Source organism: Sciurus carolinensis, chromosome 2, assembly GCF_902686445.1.
Source record: "Sciurus carolinensis chromosome 2, mSciCar1.2, whole genome shotgun sequence".
In the NCBI taxonomy this organism is placed as follows: Eukaryota; Metazoa; Chordata; class Mammalia; order Rodentia; family Sciuridae; genus Sciurus; species Sciurus carolinensis.
Window position 1 is genome coordinate 139816977 of NC_062214.1, and position 18829 is coordinate 139835805.

The following is an 18829-nucleotide window of genomic DNA, read 5'->3' on the forward strand; positions in this document are numbered from 1 at the left end:
CTTTGTTTATTTCTCCATATAATTTCTATTTTATACTGGAATGTAGGTAATATATATCTACTATACAATAGAAATTGTAAAGCAATAGGTAGTAGGAGAGGGATACAAATTGGGGGATTGGGGAATAGTATGTGGGTTTGGGGTTGGGGGGTGATGAGGAAGCAGAGCTCCTGGATAACAAATGAAGAAATGTTTGGAATCAGAGTGAAGCTCCATTTGACTGAATAGAGCAATTGGGAGGGAATCACGATGGTGTCTAAGAAAGAAGTGGATATGATCAAACCAAAGATAATTGTTCTAATTACAAGAAGTATGGAGAAGGATGAGACAGGTTTGTAAGAGATTATTTTGAAATGAAACCATATCTGGGGAGGAGAGGAAGAAGAAAAAGATCCAAGAAACACTGTCATAAGGAAAATCTCAAAGATAATTCCAGGGTAACATTCAGTAGACGCAGGAGTCTAGGTGCCAGCAAGAATGAATAGGGAAGTTTCTTTTCCAGATACTAGACGGGTTTTTATTACATGAAAATCATAAGAAAAGAAGTGTGATATCTTTTATAAGAATTGGTAGAAATAATTACACAAAAAATTGAAAGCCTAGAAATAACCCATAGCATATGTAAAAGTTCAGGGTAAAATTAAGTGGTATTTCAAATCAATGGAGAAAATTTAATTATTCAGGAAGTAGTGCTAGAATAATGGTCAATTTTTTTAAATGAAATCTTTCCCTATATCTGCCACAGTGAACTCCATTTAGATTAAAAAGTAATGTAACACACACACACACAAGAGAAAGAGACGGGGGGAGGTAGGAATATGTAGGTGAAATTATATCTGTTTAAAAGAGAGAAAACAAAATTGACAAACTTTGAGCTAGATTGACCAAAAAGAGATAATACTCAAATTACTAAAATAAGAGATAAAAGAGGCTGCATCACTGTCAACCCTACAGAACAAAAAGAATGACAAATGAATAAAGAAAATGTGGTATATATACACAATGGAATATTACTCAGACATAAAAAGAATGACTTTATTACATTCTCCAGTAAATAAATATAGAGACTATCATGCTAAGTGAAATAAGCCAATGCCCAAAACCAAAGGTCAATTGTTCTCTCTGATACGTGAATGCTAACACACAACAAGTGGTAGGAGGAGGGGGTAGAGAATAGAAGTTCAGTGAATTAGACAAAGGGAAATGAAGGGAAGGGAGAAAGGACAGGAATAGGAAAGACAGTAGAATGACTCTTACATAATTTTTCTATTTACTTATGTAAATATACACAATGAATCTCCATATCATGTACAACCACAAGACTGGAATCCTAATTAGAATAAAATATACTCCATATTTCTATAAAGGTGTCAAAATATAGTCTATTATCATGTATAACTAAAAAGAACAAATAAAATTTTTAAAAATTTAAAATTTTTTTTAAATAAATAAAAATAAAGGAGAATTCCACGTATTTGAATAGTACAGATTTTTCAAAGTAAAAGGATAGTATCAATACAAAATATATATATTAAATTAATTAAATTAAAGTTCATAGAAAGACAAGAACTGTCAAAACAGACCAAAGAAAAATAGACAACCCAAATAGACCTATAATTTAAAAAGTGGTTAAATTACTAATCGAAACCCACAAAGAATATCCAAACCCAGATGCTTTCATTGATGAATTCTTTTTAATCCAATTGGAATTTGCTTTGTCAGATACATCACTTGTTATTTTAAAAGAATTTACCATTATTCCAGAACCACTTGTAAAGCAAAATGAATACTAAATTCTTCACAAACCCTCAGAATTCACAAACCCTTCTAAAACACAGAAAGGGGGACACTTCCATCCTATAAGGTCAATGTTACCCTGATGACAAGATGAGGTAAACCAATCACAAGTCAAGAAAACCACAGACCAATATCTTCTATGCTTTTGGCAAATATCCTTTAAAAAAAAATACTAACAAACTGAATCTAGCAACACATGAAAAGAATTATACACCATGACCAAGTAGAATTTATCCTAGGCATACAAGATTAGTTTAACACCCCCAAATCAATTAAGTAATACACCTAAACAGAATAAAAATTTGAAACCACTCAGTTATCTTAATAGAAGTAGAAAAGCATTTGATAAAATCCAACACCCTTCTATGACTTAAACACTCAACTCTGAATAGAACACATCCACAACCTGAGAAAGGGTAGACAATAAATCCCCACAGATAAAATAATACTAAAGGTGAAAGATGATTGCTTTCCCCATAGGATTAAAGGCAAGTTAAGGACATTTGCTCTTACCACTTCTGTTCAATGCCATATAAGAGTTTCTAGACAGGGAAATTAGGCAAGAAAAATAAATTAAAATTATCCAGAAATAAAACTATCTTTATTCACAGACAACATGATATAATATATAAAATATCCTAAGGATGGGCTGGGGATGTAGCTCAGTTGGTAGAGTGCTTGACTCAAAAGCACAAGACCCTGGGTTCAATTCCCAGCACTCAAAACACACACACACACACACACACACACACACACACACACACACACATATATATATATCTAAGGTATCCACCAGAGAGAAAAGAAAAAAAAAACCTATTTATTAGAACTAATGAATAAGTACAGCAAAGTTGCAAGATACAAGACCAATATATAAAAATCACTTTTCTATACACTGGCAATGGATAAACTAAAATGAAATTTAAGCACAATTCCATTTATAATAACATCAATAATAAAAAATAAAATTGGAAATAAATTTAACAAAAAGACATGCCAAAACTTATAGTCTGAAATGAAAAATATTATCGAAAGAAATTAAACATAATCTAAATGAATGAAAAATCATTCAATGTTCATGAATTAGAAGATTTAACATTGCTAATATGGCAATGCTACTCAAAGAGACCTAGAGGTTCAATGTAATCTTTATTAGAATTTTGAGTGATAACTTTGTAGAAATTGACAAACTGATTCTAAAATTTATACAGAATTTTAAGGGACACAAAATAGCCAAAACATCATGAAGAACAAAATAGGAAGACTCATACTTCCCAATTTCAAAACCTGGTACAAAGCTACAGTAATCAACAGCAGAGTACTGAAATAAAAATAGACATAAATATAGACATATAGATCAATGGAACAGAACTCAGGGTCCAGAAATAAACCCACATGCCTATGGTCAACTGATCTTCAGGATAGGTGCCAAGATCATTTGATGGGAGAATAACCTTTTAAACTAATGGTGCTGAAACAATTGAACAACCACATGCAAAAGAATGAAATTGAACACTTATTTCATTCCTCTTAACTCACTTACCTCCCAAATTAACTTTAAGTGGATCCAAAGAAAAAGCTGAAAAGTTAAAAATATAAAACTATTGCAATAAAACCTAGTAAATCTTCCTGGTCTTGGGTTTGGCAATGGTTTCATAAATGTAACACCAAATTCACAAGCAACAAAAAAAAATAGATAAATGGGATTTTATTAAAATCAAAAACTTATGCCCATCTATCTCTATCTATACAGTGAAAAGAGAATGGAAGACATTTTTGTGAGAAATATATCTCATAAGGGTTCAGTATCTATAACACATAAAGAGTTCTTACAACTCAACGACAAAGGAAACCTGACTTAAAAAGTGGACTCTTCAAGAAATCTGGAAAAATGTTTGTGGGTTTGAATGGTGTGGGCAAAATCAGTCTTTTTCACATGCTCAAACATGACATATTTACCCAACATATTCCAACACACCCCTGACATCAGAAGAGCTGATAATAGCAAAATGACGTTTACAACTTTTGTTCTTGGTGGTCATAAGCAAGTATGTCAGACTTGGAAAAATTATCTTCCAGCAATTAATGGAATTGTCTTTCTGATGGGCTGTGCATGTCATATCCACCCGATGGAATCCAAAGTTGAGATTAATGTTTTAATGAATGATGAAACATACAATATGAAAATCCCTATCCGAGGTAACAATATCAGCAGAAAAGATGCAATCAGCAAAAAAGAAAAAGAAAAAAACCTTTATGTGATATTTGGGCTTTATGAACAGAATATAGGAAAGAGGAAGATCACAAATGTGACTTTGAAAGAATTTAATGCCCACCCCAAGTGCAGAGTGCTCCTGAAGCAAGGCTAAGCAAGGGTTATTGCTGGCTCTCCCGGCATATATTTGGACAGTGGGCTTAAGAGTTTTCCTCACCAAAAATAAAACAAAGAATTGCCACACAAGCCAGTACTTCCACTTGTAGACATATAACAAAAATAATTAAAAACAGGTACTCAAACTGGGACATATACATGAACATTCATAACAGCACTGTTACGAACACATTTGCCAAAAAGTGGAGACAACTCAAATTTCCAGTGACAGATGAGTAGAAACAAAATTTGGCGTATTAAATGTTTTAAATTATCTTACCACTTCTATTGTATTTTATCTTTATATCCATAATATATTTGGTCATAAAAAGAAATCAAGCAATTTTAAATGATTCAATGTGGATGAACCCTGAAAATAATATGCTAAGTGAAAGAAACTAATCACACAAGACCAAGTAAACATGATTCCACCCACATGAAATAAAGAAAATAAGTCAGTCTTTAGAGATAGAAAGTAGGATGGTGATTGCTTTGGGTTAAAATGAAAGGGAAAGAATTGGAAGTTGACTGGAAAAAATAGGTATAAAGGGTACAGAGTATTTCTTTATGGTGATAAAAATACTGTAAAATTGACTTTGGTAATGATTATCTATGTGCTTGACTACTAAAAGTCATTTAATTGTACATACACTTTACATGGATGTGAATTGTATGGTATGAATTGTGTATGGTGTGTGAACTATAGCTCAATAAAACTTTTAAAGAAAGAGAAACAGAGAGGGAAGATAGGAAAAGAGAGGGGGAGGAGAGGAAGGAGGGAGACAGGCAGCAATAGAGGAAAAATTATAAGAACATCAACCAAGATATTAACAGTAATATACTGTTAGTGAGAAGATTCAGCCCCCAAATGGCTAGTGATTCACATTAGAATTTTATATTTAATAAAAGAAAAACAAAAATTAATCAGTTTTGGTCAAAATTGGAGTAGAAGGGACAAATTTTACCCTTCTGCCTCAAATAACAACAATAAAAAAGAACAAAAAATGAGGAAAAGCAGTTTTCAAGACACTGGATATCAGTAAACAAAGGATGGGGTCCATGAGAGACAAGAAGCAGACAAGGTGAATCCAACAATCACCTCAGCTGACTCCCTCAATTTTCCCGATAATGTTGCAGGGATGTGGAATAAGGAAGCCTGGAGCTGACTCCAGGAACCCAGGCAGCTAGATTCGTAGCATACCTGGGAAGAGAAGTCACACAGAGGGGACTTCAGAGAGCTGCAGAGTCCTCCTAGGTTTCCCAGTGGCAGATGTTCTTCAAGGCAAGTGATGAACTTTTGCAAAGCATTAGAGAAAGGGTGCCTGGTTCCACACAGGTCCAGGGATGGTGCTGTTCTCACAGCCAGAGTAGGAAGCCTTGCCAGGGCTTTGGGCAGAGAACACACACAAAAAAGGATCTCCCCTCAGTTCTGGGCAATAATTAGCTGTAGACTGAGCACTGCCCTGGTTCGACCTAACAAATTTTAAAAGTAAGAATATCCACAATAAATAAAGAACAAGAAATCGTAGAGAAAAGCATCTGAACACACTCTTCAAAAAGTGAGTAAACAGTTCTTCCAGAAGAATGGAGGAACTTTAGATTATGTAAAGGGAAATGAGAGTGTTGGGGTCTTTAGCCCCCCCTGCTCTTCTCCACGAGAGACAAGGGAAGGGGACACTTCCCAACAAGGCCAGACCAGGAAAGGTAAGGCCGACTGACCACCCGCACCCAGCCCTCCGGGTGGAGGACAATCAGACGCGTCAGGGAGACCAGTCACAGCAGGAACTCCTTTATTGAGGAAATCGCACAGCTTTTATGTAGGGTGGAGGCTAGGCGGGAACCAATCAGTTTAAAGGTCAGCAAGGCACGGGGGTTCACGCAGGCGAGAGTCCCATAGGACTATATGGCAAGCACGAGCTGATCACGTTGGCGGAACTGTTGTTAACCAATCCCTGACGGTGTCCGATTTATTGTCATTAACCCTTGAAACCGCCTTTGAGGCCTTGATCTTGCTCACCCACCTGGAAGTAAGGAGTCAGCCTGAGTTAGGTAACGTGTCATTAGTCCCAACATGAGAGGGAGGCAGGGTATGAAAAATGGTGGAATGAGACAGACATCATTACCCTATGTACACGTATGATTACACGAATGGTATGAATCTACATCATGCACAACCACAGAAATTAAATGATGTACCCCATTTATGATCAATGAAACCAAATGCAGTCTGTAAAATAAATGAATAAATAAACAAATGACTGCCAGATAATCTATAAAAAATGCAAATATTACCATGTCAACAAAAATATGAGTAAACAGAGGCAAATAAGCACACGAAAGAATGTTCAACATCGTATGTCGTTATAAAAGTGCAAATAATTAAAATCACAATGAGAAACTGCTTCATGCCCACTAGATGGCTAACGTGTGAAGGAGTAGCCATTCCACATGCTGGTGACACTGTGGAAGAACTGGTGGGAATGTAAAATGGCACAAGCACTTTGCAAAACAGTTTTGTGGTATCTTAAAATTAAACGGCATACATGATCTAGCCATTCCCTTACAAGTATTTGCCCAAGAAAAGAAACCACATGTCCACAGAAAGGCTTAAACAAAAATATTTATGGAAGTCTTATTTGTTATAGATTAAAAATTGCAGTATGTAATGTCCTTCTTTATCCCTTCTGACTAGTTTTGGTTTGAAGTCCACATTATCTGAAATGAGGATGGATACTCCAGCTTTTTTGCTGTGTCCATGTGCATGGTATGTTTTTTCCCATCTTTTCACCTTAGTCTATGGGTATCTCTTTCTATGAGATGAGTCTCTTGCAGGCAGCATATTATTGGATCTTTCTTTTTAATCCAATCTGCCAGTCTATATCTTTTGATTGATGAGTTCAGGCCATTAACATTCAGGGTTATTATTGTGATATGATTTGTATTCCCAGTCACTTGACTCATTTTTGTTTTTTGACATGATTTGGGTTCTCCTTTATTTGTCTATTCCTTTAGGTTAGTTCCTCCCATTGCTGATTTGCATCATTGTTTTTCATGTGAACCTCATGTCTTCCTCATATTTGCTTAGAATGTTCTGTAGTGCCGGCTTTCTTTTCATAAATTCTTTTAACTTTTGTTTACCATGGAAGGGTTTTATTTTGTCGTCAAATCTGAAAGTAAGTTTTGCTGGGTACAAGATTCTTGGTTGGCATCCATTTTCTTTCAGGGCTTGGTAAATGTTGTTCCAGGCCCTTCTAGAATTTAGGGTCTGGATTGAAAAATCTGCTGATATCCTTCTTGGTTTCCCCCTGAATGTAATTTGATTCTTTTCTCTCGCAGCCTTTAAAATTCTGGTTTATTTTGTATGTTAGGTATTTTCATAATAATGTGTCTTGGTGTGGGTCTGTTGTAATTTTGTATATTTGGAGACCTATAAGCCTCTTGTACCTGGTTTTCCATTTCATTCTTCAGATTTGGGAAATTTTCTGATATTATTTCATTGAATAGATTGCTCATTCCTTTGGTTTGTTTCTCTGTGCCTTCCTCAATCCCAATAATTCTTAAATTTGGCCTTTTCATGATATCCCATAATTCTTGGAGATTCTGTTCATGATTTCGTACCATCTTCTCTGTTTGGTTAACTTTGTTTTCAAGGTTAAATATTTTATCTTCAATGTCTGAGGTTCTGTCTTCCAGGTGTTCTATCCTATTGATTAAGCTTTCTAAGGAGTTTTTAACTTGGTTTATTGTTTCCTTCATTTCAAGGATTTCTGGTTTTTTTTTTTTTTTCAGTATCTCTAACTCTTTATTGAAATGATCTCTTGCTTCCTGTAGTCAGAAGGGATAAAGAAGGACATTACATACTGCTTAAAGGAAGCATAAATCAGCAAGACTTAACAATCATAAATATCTATGCCCCGAACATTGGCTCATTCATGTACACCAAACAAATCCTTCTCAATTCCAGAAATCAAATAGACACAACACAATAATACTAGGCGATTTTAACACACCTCTCTCACCACTGGATAGATCTTCCAAACAAAAACTGAATAAAGAAACCATAGATCTCAATAACACAATCAACAATTTAGACTTAACGGACATATATAGAATATACCATCCAACAGAGAACGAATACACTTTCTTCTCAGCAGCATATGGATCCTTCTCCAAAATAGACCATATTTTATGCCACAAAGCTACTGTTAGCAAATACAAGAAAATAGAGATACTACCTTGTAATCTATCAGATCATATGGATTGCAATTAGAAATAAATGACAGAATAAAAAACAGAAACTTCTACAATACCTGGAGATTAAATAATACGCTATTATATGATGAATGGATAACAGAAGACATCAGGAGGAAAATAAAAAAATTCTTAAAAGTAAATGAGAACAAAGAGAAATCATATCAAAATCTCTGGGACACTATGAAAGCAGTACTTAGAGGAAAATTTATTTCATGGGGCTCATTCAACAAAAGAAGTAAAAATCAACAAATAAACAACACTACAGCTCAAAGCCCTAGAAAAAGAAGAGCAGACCAACACAAAAAGTAGTAGCAGACAGGAAATAGTTAAAATCAGAGCCGAAATCAACAAAATTGAAACAAAAGAAACAATCAGAAAAATTAACAAAATAAATAGTTGGTTCTTCAAAAAAACAAACAAAATTGATAAACCCTTAGCTACACTAACAAAGAGAAAGAGGGAGAAAACTCAAATTACTAGAATTCTGAATGAACAAGGAAACATCACAACAGACTCCAGTGAAATACAAAATATAACTAGAAGCTATTTTGAAAATCTATATTCCAACAAAACAGAAAACAACGAAGAGATCAAGTTTCTAGAGATATATGAATTACCTAAACTTAAAGAGGAGGACATACAGACTTAAATAAATCAATTTCAAATAATGAAATAGAAGAGGTCATTAAAAGCCTACCAACAAAGAAAAGTCCAGGACCAGATGGGTTCTCAGCCGAGTTCTACAAAACCTTTAAAGAAGAGCTCATTCCAATACTCCTCAAAGTATTCCATGAAATAGAAGACAAGGGAACCCTCCCAAACTCATTCTATGAAGCCAAGATCACCCTGATACCTAAACCAGACATAGATACATCGAGGAAAGAAAATTTCAGAACAATATCCTTAATGAACATCGACGCAGGTGATCCAAGATGGCGGACTAGAGGGGGATTGCATCCCCAGTCGCTCCAGAACCCAGGAGTTAAGAAGGGGAGGCATTGAGAGACTCAGACCAAAATAGAGCCACGGGTGAGTCTGCCCACTGGGTAAAGCTTGACCCGGGTGGCAGGCCCAGATAGAGGTGGCTTATCGGAGCAGGGCAGGGCAGCTAGAGTCTTCCACAGGCAGCCCTGCGCACTCCGGCACTGGGCTCCTCCCACACAGCCAGCTTCTCCAGGTTCTCGGAGCAGGCCCCCGAGTGAGAGCCTTTCTGATCAGAACGCTCCAAGTCCCGGAGCCAGCACGGCGTACTCCGGCCTGCAAGTGGCTTCAGGGACCAGGACAGGGCAGCCAGAGACCTCCCCAAGCAGCCTGGACCCCTGTGGTGGGAGTCGCCTTTCAAGGCTAGCTTCTCGGAACAGACCGCCCAGTGAGAGCCTTTCTACATAGAGCCAGCCACAAGTCCCCGAGCCAACGGAGAGCTTCAATATGCAAGCAGCATCTGGGATCAGGGCAGGGCAGCCAGAGACTTCTCCAGGCGGCTCTGCCCACTCCGGCCACAGGTTCTTTCCACGGGGCGATCCAAGATGGCGGCCTAGAGGGTGACTGCATCTCCAGTCGCTCCAGAACCCAGGACTCAAGAAGGGGAGGCATTGAGAGACTTGGACAAAAATAGAGACACGGGGTGAGTCTCCACCACTGGGCGAAACTTGGCCTGGGCGCCAGGCACAGATAGGGGTGGCTTATCAGAGCAGGGCAGGGCAGCTAGAGTCTTTCCCAGGTAGCCTTCCACACTCCGGCGGTGGGCTCCCCCGACATGGCCAGCTGCATGGTGTAGGCCCCCAGTGAGAGCCTTTCCGCACAGAGCCAGCTCCAAGCCCTGGAACCAGTAGGGGCTAGGGGCAGCTTTCTTTGGAAGCACTGCATTCTCAAGTTCTTCCAAGACTTCAGGCTACTGAAGGCTGGGAGGTGATACACTGGAAATCTACCGGGACACCAATAGAAGAAATCTGCAATATCTCAGATTCCCACTGACATCTGACCAATATGAGAAAACAAGGGAAGAAAATGTCCCAAACAAACCTAGATACTACATCAATAAAACCCAATGACAGCACAACAGAAGAAATGTCAGAAAGGGAGTTCAGAATGTACATAATTAAAATAATCAGAGAAGCAAATGAGGAGATGAAAGAGCAAATGCAGGCATTGAAAGAGGAGATGAAAGAGTAAATGCAGGCATTAAATGATCGCACCAATCAACAGTTAAAAGACCAAATACGGGAAGCAAGAGATCATTTCAATAAAGAGTTAGAGATACTGAAATACTTGAAATGAAGGAAACAATAAACCAAGTTAAAAACTCCATAGAAAGCATAACCAATAGGATAGAACACCTGGAAGACAGAACCTCAGACATTGAAGACAAATTATTTAATCTTGAAAACAAAGTTGGCCAAACAGAGAAGATGGTAAGAAATCATGAACAGAATCTACAAGAATTATGGGATATCATGAAAAGGCCAAATTTAAGAATTATTGGGATTGAGGAAGGCTTAGAGAAACAAACCAAAGGAATGAACAATCTATTCAATGAAATAATATCAGAAAATTTCCCAAATCTGAAGAATGAAATGGAAAACCAAGTACAAGAGGCTTATAGAACTCCAAATATACAAAATTACAACAGACCAACACCAAGGCACATTATTATGAAAAAACCTAGCATAAAAAACAAAGACAGGATTTTATAGGCCGCGAGAGAAAAAAATCAAATTACATTCAGAGGGAAACCAAGAAGGATATCAGCAGATTTTTCAATCCGGACCCTAAAAGCTAGAAGGGCCTGGAACAACATTTACCAAGCCCTGAAAGAAAATGGATGCCAACCAAGAATCTTACACCCAGCAAAACTTAGCTTCAAATTTGACTATGAAATAAGATCCTTCCATGATAAACAAAAGCTAAAGGAATTTACAAAAAGAAAGCCAGCATTACAGAACATTCTCAGCAAAATATTCCATGAGGAAGAGATGAAAAACAACGATGCAAATCAGCAAAAGGAGGCGCTAGCCTAAAGGAATAGCCAAATAAAGGAGAAACCAAATCATGTCAAAAACAAAAATGAGTCAAATGACTGGGAATACAAATCATATCACAATAATAACCCTGAATGTTAATGGCCTGAACTCATCAATAAAAAGACATAGACTGGCAGATTGGATTAAAAAGAAAAATCCAACAATTTGCTGCCTGTAAGAGACTCATCTCATACAAAGAGATACCCATAGACTAAAGGTGAAAGGATGGGGAAAAACATACCATGCACACAGACACAGCAAAAAAGCAGGAGTATCCATCCTCATTTCAGATAATGTGGACTTCAAGCCAAAACTAGTCAGAAGGGATAAAGAAGGACATTACATGCTACTTAAGGGAAGCATAAATCAGCAAGACTTAACAATCATAAATATCTATGCCCCAAACTTTGGCTCATCCACGTACATCAAACAAATCCTTCTCAATTCCAGAAATCAAATAGACCACAACACAATAATACTAGGCGATTTTAACACACGTCTCTCACCACTGGATACATCATCCAAACAAAAATTGAATAAAGAAACCATAGATCTCAATAACACAATCAACAATTTAGACTTAATGGACATATATAGAATATAACATCCAACAAAGAACGAATACACTCTCTTCAGCAGCACATGAATCCTTCTCTAAAATAGACCATATTTTATGCCACAAAGCTACTGTTAGCAAATAAAGAAGATAGAGATACTACCGTGTACTCTATCAGATCATAATGGATTGAAATTAGAAATAAATGACAGAATAAAAAACAGAAACTTCTCCAATACCTGGAGATTAAATAATACACTATTATATGATGAATGGATAACAGAAGACATCAGGAGGGAAATAAAAAAATTCTTAGAAGTAAATGAGAACAAAGACACATCATATCAAAATCTCTGGGACACTATGAAAGCAGTACTTAGAGGAAGATTTATTTCATGGGGCGCATTCAAAAAAAGAAGTAGAAATCAACAAATAAACGACTTAACACTACAGCTCAAAGCGCTAGAAAAAGAAGAGCAGACCAATACCAAAAGTAGTAGAAGACAGGAAATAGTTAAAATCAGAGCCGAAATCAACGAAATTAAAACAAAAGAAACAATTGGAAAAATTAACAAAATAAACAGTTGGTTCTTTGAAAAAATAAACAAAATTGATAAACCCTTAGCCACACTAACAAAGAGAAAGAGGGAGAAAACTCAAATTACTAAAATTCGGAATGAAGAAGGAAACATCACAACAGATACGACTGAAATACAAAACATAATTAGAAGCTATTTTGAAAATCTATACTCCAATAAAACAGAAAGCCTCGAAGACATCAACAAATTTCTAGGACATATGAATTACCTAAACTGAACGAGGAGGACATACACAACTTAAATAAACCAATTTCAAGCAATGAAATAGAAGGGGTCATCAAAAGCCTACCAACAAAGAAAAGTCCGGGACCAGATGGGTTCTCAGCCGAGTTCTACAAAACCTTTAAAGAAAAGCTCATTCCAATACTTTTCAAAGTATTCCATGAAATAGAAGAAGAGGGAACCCTCCCAAACTTGTTCTATGAAGTCAATATCACCCTGATACCTAAACCAGACAGAGACACATCGAGGAAAGAAAATTTCAGACCAATATCCTTAATGAACATAGACGCAAAAATTCTCAACAAAATTTTAGCAAATCACATACAAATATATATTAAAAAGATAGTGCACCACGATCAAGTGGGTTTTATCCCAGGGATGCAAGGTTGGTTCAACATTCAGAAATCAATAAATGTCATTTACCATATCAATAGACTTAAAGTTAAGAATCACATGATTATTTCAATAGATGCAGAAAAAGCATTCAATAAACTACAGCATCCCTTCATGCTCAAAACACTAGAAAAAATTGGGGTAGTGGGAACATTCCTTAACATTATAAAGGCCATCTACGCTAAGCCCATGGCCAATATCATTCTAAATGGTGAAAAACTGAAAGCGTTCCCCCTAAAAACTGGAACAAGGCAGGGATGCCCTCTTTCACCACTTCTATTCAACATCATCCTTGAAACTCTAGCCAGAGCAATTAGACAGACCAAAGAAATTAAAGGGATACGAATTGGAAAAGAAGAACTCAAACTATCCCTGTTCGCTGATTACATGATTATATATTTAGAGGAACCTGGAAATTCCACCAGAAAACTTTTAGAACTCATAAGTAAATTCAGTAAAGTAGCAGGTTACAAGATCAATGCTCATAAATCCAATGCATTTTTATACGTAAGTGATGAATCTTCAGAAAGAGAAGTTAGGAAAACTACCCCATTCACAATTGCCTCAAAAAAAATAAAATACTTCGGAATCAATCTCACAAAAGAGGTGAAAGACCTCTACAATGAGAACTACAGGACACTAAAGAAAGAAATTAAAGAAAACCTTAGAAGATGGAAAGATCTCCCATGTTCCTGGATAGGCAGAATTAATATTGTCAAAATGGCCATACTACCAAAAGTGCTATACAGATTCAATGCAATTCCAATTAAAATCCCAATGATGTACCTTGCAGAAATAGAGCAAGCAATCATGAAATTCATCTGGAAGAATAAGAAGCCCAGAATAGTTAAAGCAATCCTTAGCAGAAAGAGCGAAGCAGGGGGTATCACAATACCAGATCTTCAACTCTACTACAAAGCAATACTAACAAAAACGGCATGGTATTGGCACCAAAATAGACAGGTAAATCAATGGTACAGAATAGAGGACATGGACACAAACCCAAATAAATACAACTTTCTCATACTAGACAAAGGGTCCAAAAATACGCAATGGAGAAAAGATAGCCTCTTCAACAAATGGTGCTGGGAAAACTGGAAAACCATATGCAACAGAATGAAATTAAACCCCTATCTCTCACCCTGCACAAAACTCAACTCAAAATGGATCAAGGTCCTTGGAATCAGACCAGAGACCCTGCATCTTATAGAAGAAAAAGTAGGTCCAAATCTTCAACTTGTTGGCTTAGGATCAGACTTCCTTTACAGGACTCCCATAGCACAAGAAATAAAAGCCAGAATCAACAACTGGGATATACTCAAACTAAAAAGCTTTCTCTCAGCAAAGGAAACTATCAGTAATGTGAAGAGAGAGCCTACGGAGTGGGAGAAAATCTTTGCCACTCATACTTCAGATAGAGCACTAATTTCCAGATATGAACAGACACTTCACAGAAGAAGATCTACAAACACTCAACAGATATATGAAAAAATGTTCAACATCTCTAGTTATAAGAGAAATGCAAATCAAAACTACCCTAAGATTCCATCTCACCCAAATTAGAATGGTGATTATCAAGAACACAAGCAACAATAGGTGTTGGTGAGAATGTGGGGAAGAAGGTACACTCATACATTGCTGGTGGGGTTGCAAATTAGTGCAGCCACTCTGGAAAGCAGTGTGGAGATTCCTCAAAAGCTTGGAATGGAACCACCATTGGACCCAGCTATCCCACTCCTTGGCCTATACCCAAAGGACTTAAAATCAGTATACTACAGAGATACAGCCACATCAATGTTCATTGCTGCTCAATTCACCATAGCCAGATTGTGGAACCAACCTAGATGTCCTTCAATTGATGAATGGATAAAGAAATTGTGGCATGTATATACAATGGAATATTACTCATCCACAAAGAATGATAAAATTATGGCATTTGCAGGCAAATGGATGAATCGGAGAATATCATGTTAAGTGAGATAAGCCAATCTCAGAAAACCAAAGGACAAATGATCTCGCTGATAAGCGGATGAGGATATATAATGGGGGGTGGGAGGGGTTAGCGTTAGGGTTAGGGTTAGGTTTAGGGTTAGGGTTAGGGAGGGGGGCAAGAATGGAGGAAGGAAGGACTGTGTAGAGGGAAAAGAGGGGTGGGAGGGGAGGGGGGAAGGAAAAAAATAGCAGAATGAATCAAACAACATTACCATACATAAATTTATGATTAGAGAAATGGTATGCCTTGACTCCATGTACACACAGAGAATCAACATGTATCCCATTTATTTACAATAAAAAAATTGCAGGCACACAAATTTATAAATTGGTGAATAGTATAGTCTTATAATGGAACAAAATTCAGCAATATTAAGGATTAAACTATTGATCCATCCAACAACACAGATGAAACTCAAAATAAGTACACTGAATGACAGCAGTAGTCAGAATACCCTCCCAAAAGGGAACACACTGTGTGATCTCATTTACATAAAATTTTATAAAATGCTAACTATAGCAACTGAGAGAGATCAATGACTGCGTGGGCATGGGGCACAAGGAGAGGAGAAAGCCAGGGGTTATGGAAGGAGCATGAACAGACTTGAAAGGAATGGTTATATTCATTATCCCAAATTTGGCAATGATTTCATAGATGTATATGAATGTAAAAAGTTTCCAATAATACATTCTAAATATGTATACTTTATTAGCTGTGTCAATAAAGCCTCTTAGAAAAGAGAGTTGCACCAAGGTTGAAGTTCATGATTTTCTGTTATTTAATAAAATAACAAAACATTTCATAAAATCTGTTCTTTGTTTTTTCCAAAATGAGAAATAATTTGAGGAAAAAAAATTGTTAATTGTATGAGACAATAAAAGACCCCTTAGAGGTTATTTAATTCCCATCTTTTCTTTTCAGATAAGGAAACTGACCCCAGAGAGTGTGATTTGCCTAAGTTCACCTTGCTCTGTGACAAGGAAGGGACTCTGTCCGTGCTCTTCCTGACCTCCATGATTCCTGAATGTGTCAGACCTTAGGAAAACAAAGTTCTCTGTGAACACACAAGCCACAGTATTTCCCACTGCAGCTACTCCTGCAATTTGTTCTAAGTTCTCGTTTGCTATGTGTATTTGTGTACTTGTAAACATGAATTTTAAAAATATATTTGTACATTTGTAACTACAAAAATTTTATCTGATTTATTTGTTAACTGCATATTTATGTAATGACCTTAAATTCTGAAGTGAAGTACATCTTTTTTATGTGAATGAGCTTGGCATACTTGCCAGGAAGCACATATAGGTCTCATGATATTTTAATTTCCTCCCTACCATAGTGTGTGAGAGAAATCATAGACCATATCTTTGCATGAGTTACACTATTTGATATTTACATGGTATGTGTGTTCAAAATAGAGTCTAGGTTTATTCCCAACTTTGACCAGCTGAATTAAAAATCATCTGGTGCCAGTGATATAAAAATTTAACAGAATTTCAAATAGTCTTTAAAAGAAAAGTAAGGTCTATTGAAACAGTTTTTCATTATGGAAATATAATGAACAGGATTGTCTTTGGAATGTGAACATGGCTTTTATTCATTGTAGGAAGGTGGAAGACACGTTTAGAACTCTATGTTTAAGTAATAAGACAACATTTCCTGCTGTAATCAGTAAATACTACAAATCTGCACACTGCATTGGACTTTCACCCTTCATCTCTGTCTCATTTTGCATTTTCTCTCCCCTTTTCCCAAACAACAAATGAACAAAAGTGAAATCATATAACCAACTCTCCCTGTTTCCTCAGTGCTTTCCCAACATATAGTACAGTACAGCAGCAGAAAGATTAACTTGAAAAACTGAGAAGCTTAGTATTTAAAAGTCGGTCTGTGATCAGGAGAGGTGGCATACACCTGTAACCCCAGTGACTCTGGAGGCTGAGGCGGAAGGATCATCACAAGTTCAAGGCCAGTTCAGCAATTTAGTGAGACCCTGACTCAAAAAACAAAAAACAAAAAACAAAAAAAAACCCAGCTGGGGATGTAGCTCAGAGGGTTCAATCTCCAGTACAGCAGGGAGAAAAGCCAATCTATGACTTGCCTAAAAACAATGGTTTGAAGAAGAGAAGGCTGAGGCAGGAGGATGGGGAGTTCAAAGTCAGCCTCAGCAAAAGTGAGGCACTAAGCAACTCAGTGAGACCCTGTCTAAATAAAATACAAAATAGGGCTGGGGATGTGGCTCAGTGGTGGAGTGCCCCTGAGTTTAATCTCCAGCACCCCCAAAAAATAAAAAGAAAGAGAGAATCAAGGAATGAAGTTAGGCTGTTGAAGGTTTGGCCTAGCAGAGTGCATCTGCAGTAGTTAGTATTCATAGCACGAGTGCATTCTTCCACCTGGTAAATACCTTGACCTCAGTCCCTACCAATACTGGACTCTGTGTAGTGTAACACAGTTTTTTAGATACTGTCTTGACCCAGTTTTCAGAACCTAGCTATATTTAGTCAGTTCCCCTTCTTGAAGAGCTAATGAAGTCCACAGCCCCATCCACTTCTCCACACCCTGTCCACCAACCCTGATCACCCCAAGGGCAGGTACCAAGTAACCAACGCCAGCCCCTGGTGTCCCACAGTCCACTGAAATTATTCAATCTAACCAATCCTAAATTGGCCTGCCCTTCCTCAACCTTTCAGCCCTGTAGAAATCACAGTAAAGAGACTTGCCCACAATTGTCCCCTTTCCTTCTGTCTCCTGACTGAGCTGGTGCTTCCCCTGAATGCCTGTATGGCATACAATGCTCTGCCCAGGAACTGGTGGTAATAAAAGTGTAAAACTGTACTCAGTTTCTCTTTATTAATCTGCTCTGACCTCAACAAACCTCACCCAAGATAATATGGTTAAAATGGAAGGAAGGAAGGAAGGAAGGAAGGAAGGAAGGAAGGAAGGAAGGAAGGAAGGAAGGAGGGAGGGATGGATCGAGGGAAAAATTTTAATAGACTCTCAAAAAGCATGTTTCTTTTTACTAAAATTCAACTCAAGTCAACAATATTTGTGTACATTGTAAGCTCTTTACTCCTTAAGAGAGAGGGACAAAATGTAGCCACAGTGTACAAACATGATAAGTTACAACTGCTAATATTTGAGCTCTGAGTGAGTCAGGCCAAGTCCTTATATTCTGTTATATTATTTCATATACTTCTCTAGAAGTGTGGTATAACTACTATTACATCTATATTAAAGATAGGACTCTGAGACACAGAGAAACTAAAAATTTCTCTAAAGTCACAGAATTGGTAAATGGTGGAACTGGAATTTGAGCCCAGGTTTATCTGTCAGAACCTAAGCTCAAATCCAATAAGTACCTCTGCAAGCACTTTTTTTTTTTTTTTTAACTGAGGGCACTTCATCACGGGACTACATCCCCAGCCCTTTTTATTTTATTTTATTTTATTTTATTTTATTTTGAGATAGTGTCTTGACAGATTGTCAATCTTGGCCTCAAACTTGAGATCCTCCTGCCTCAGCCTCCTGATTCACTGGGATTACAGGCGTGCACCATGGCAACTGGCAATCAATAAACTTTTAAGCAGTACAACCTCCAAGTAGTTACTCATCCAACAAATATTT

At 37.1% G+C, this 18829-nt stretch overlaps 1 protein-coding gene across 1 annotated transcript; it reads left to right on the forward strand.

Annotated features, from left to right (window-relative positions):
- The first annotated feature begins 249 nt into the window (after nucleotides 1-249).
- LOC124976579 (GTP-binding protein SAR1a-like) lies at nucleotides 250-4166 on the forward strand. Its single transcript, XM_047539387.1, is given in 4 exon segments — nucleotides 250-331; nucleotides 3624-3778; nucleotides 3781-3802; nucleotides 3805-4166. Coding segments are annotated over 4 exon segments (621 nt in total).
- Nucleotides 4167-18829: the final 14663 nt, after the last annotated feature.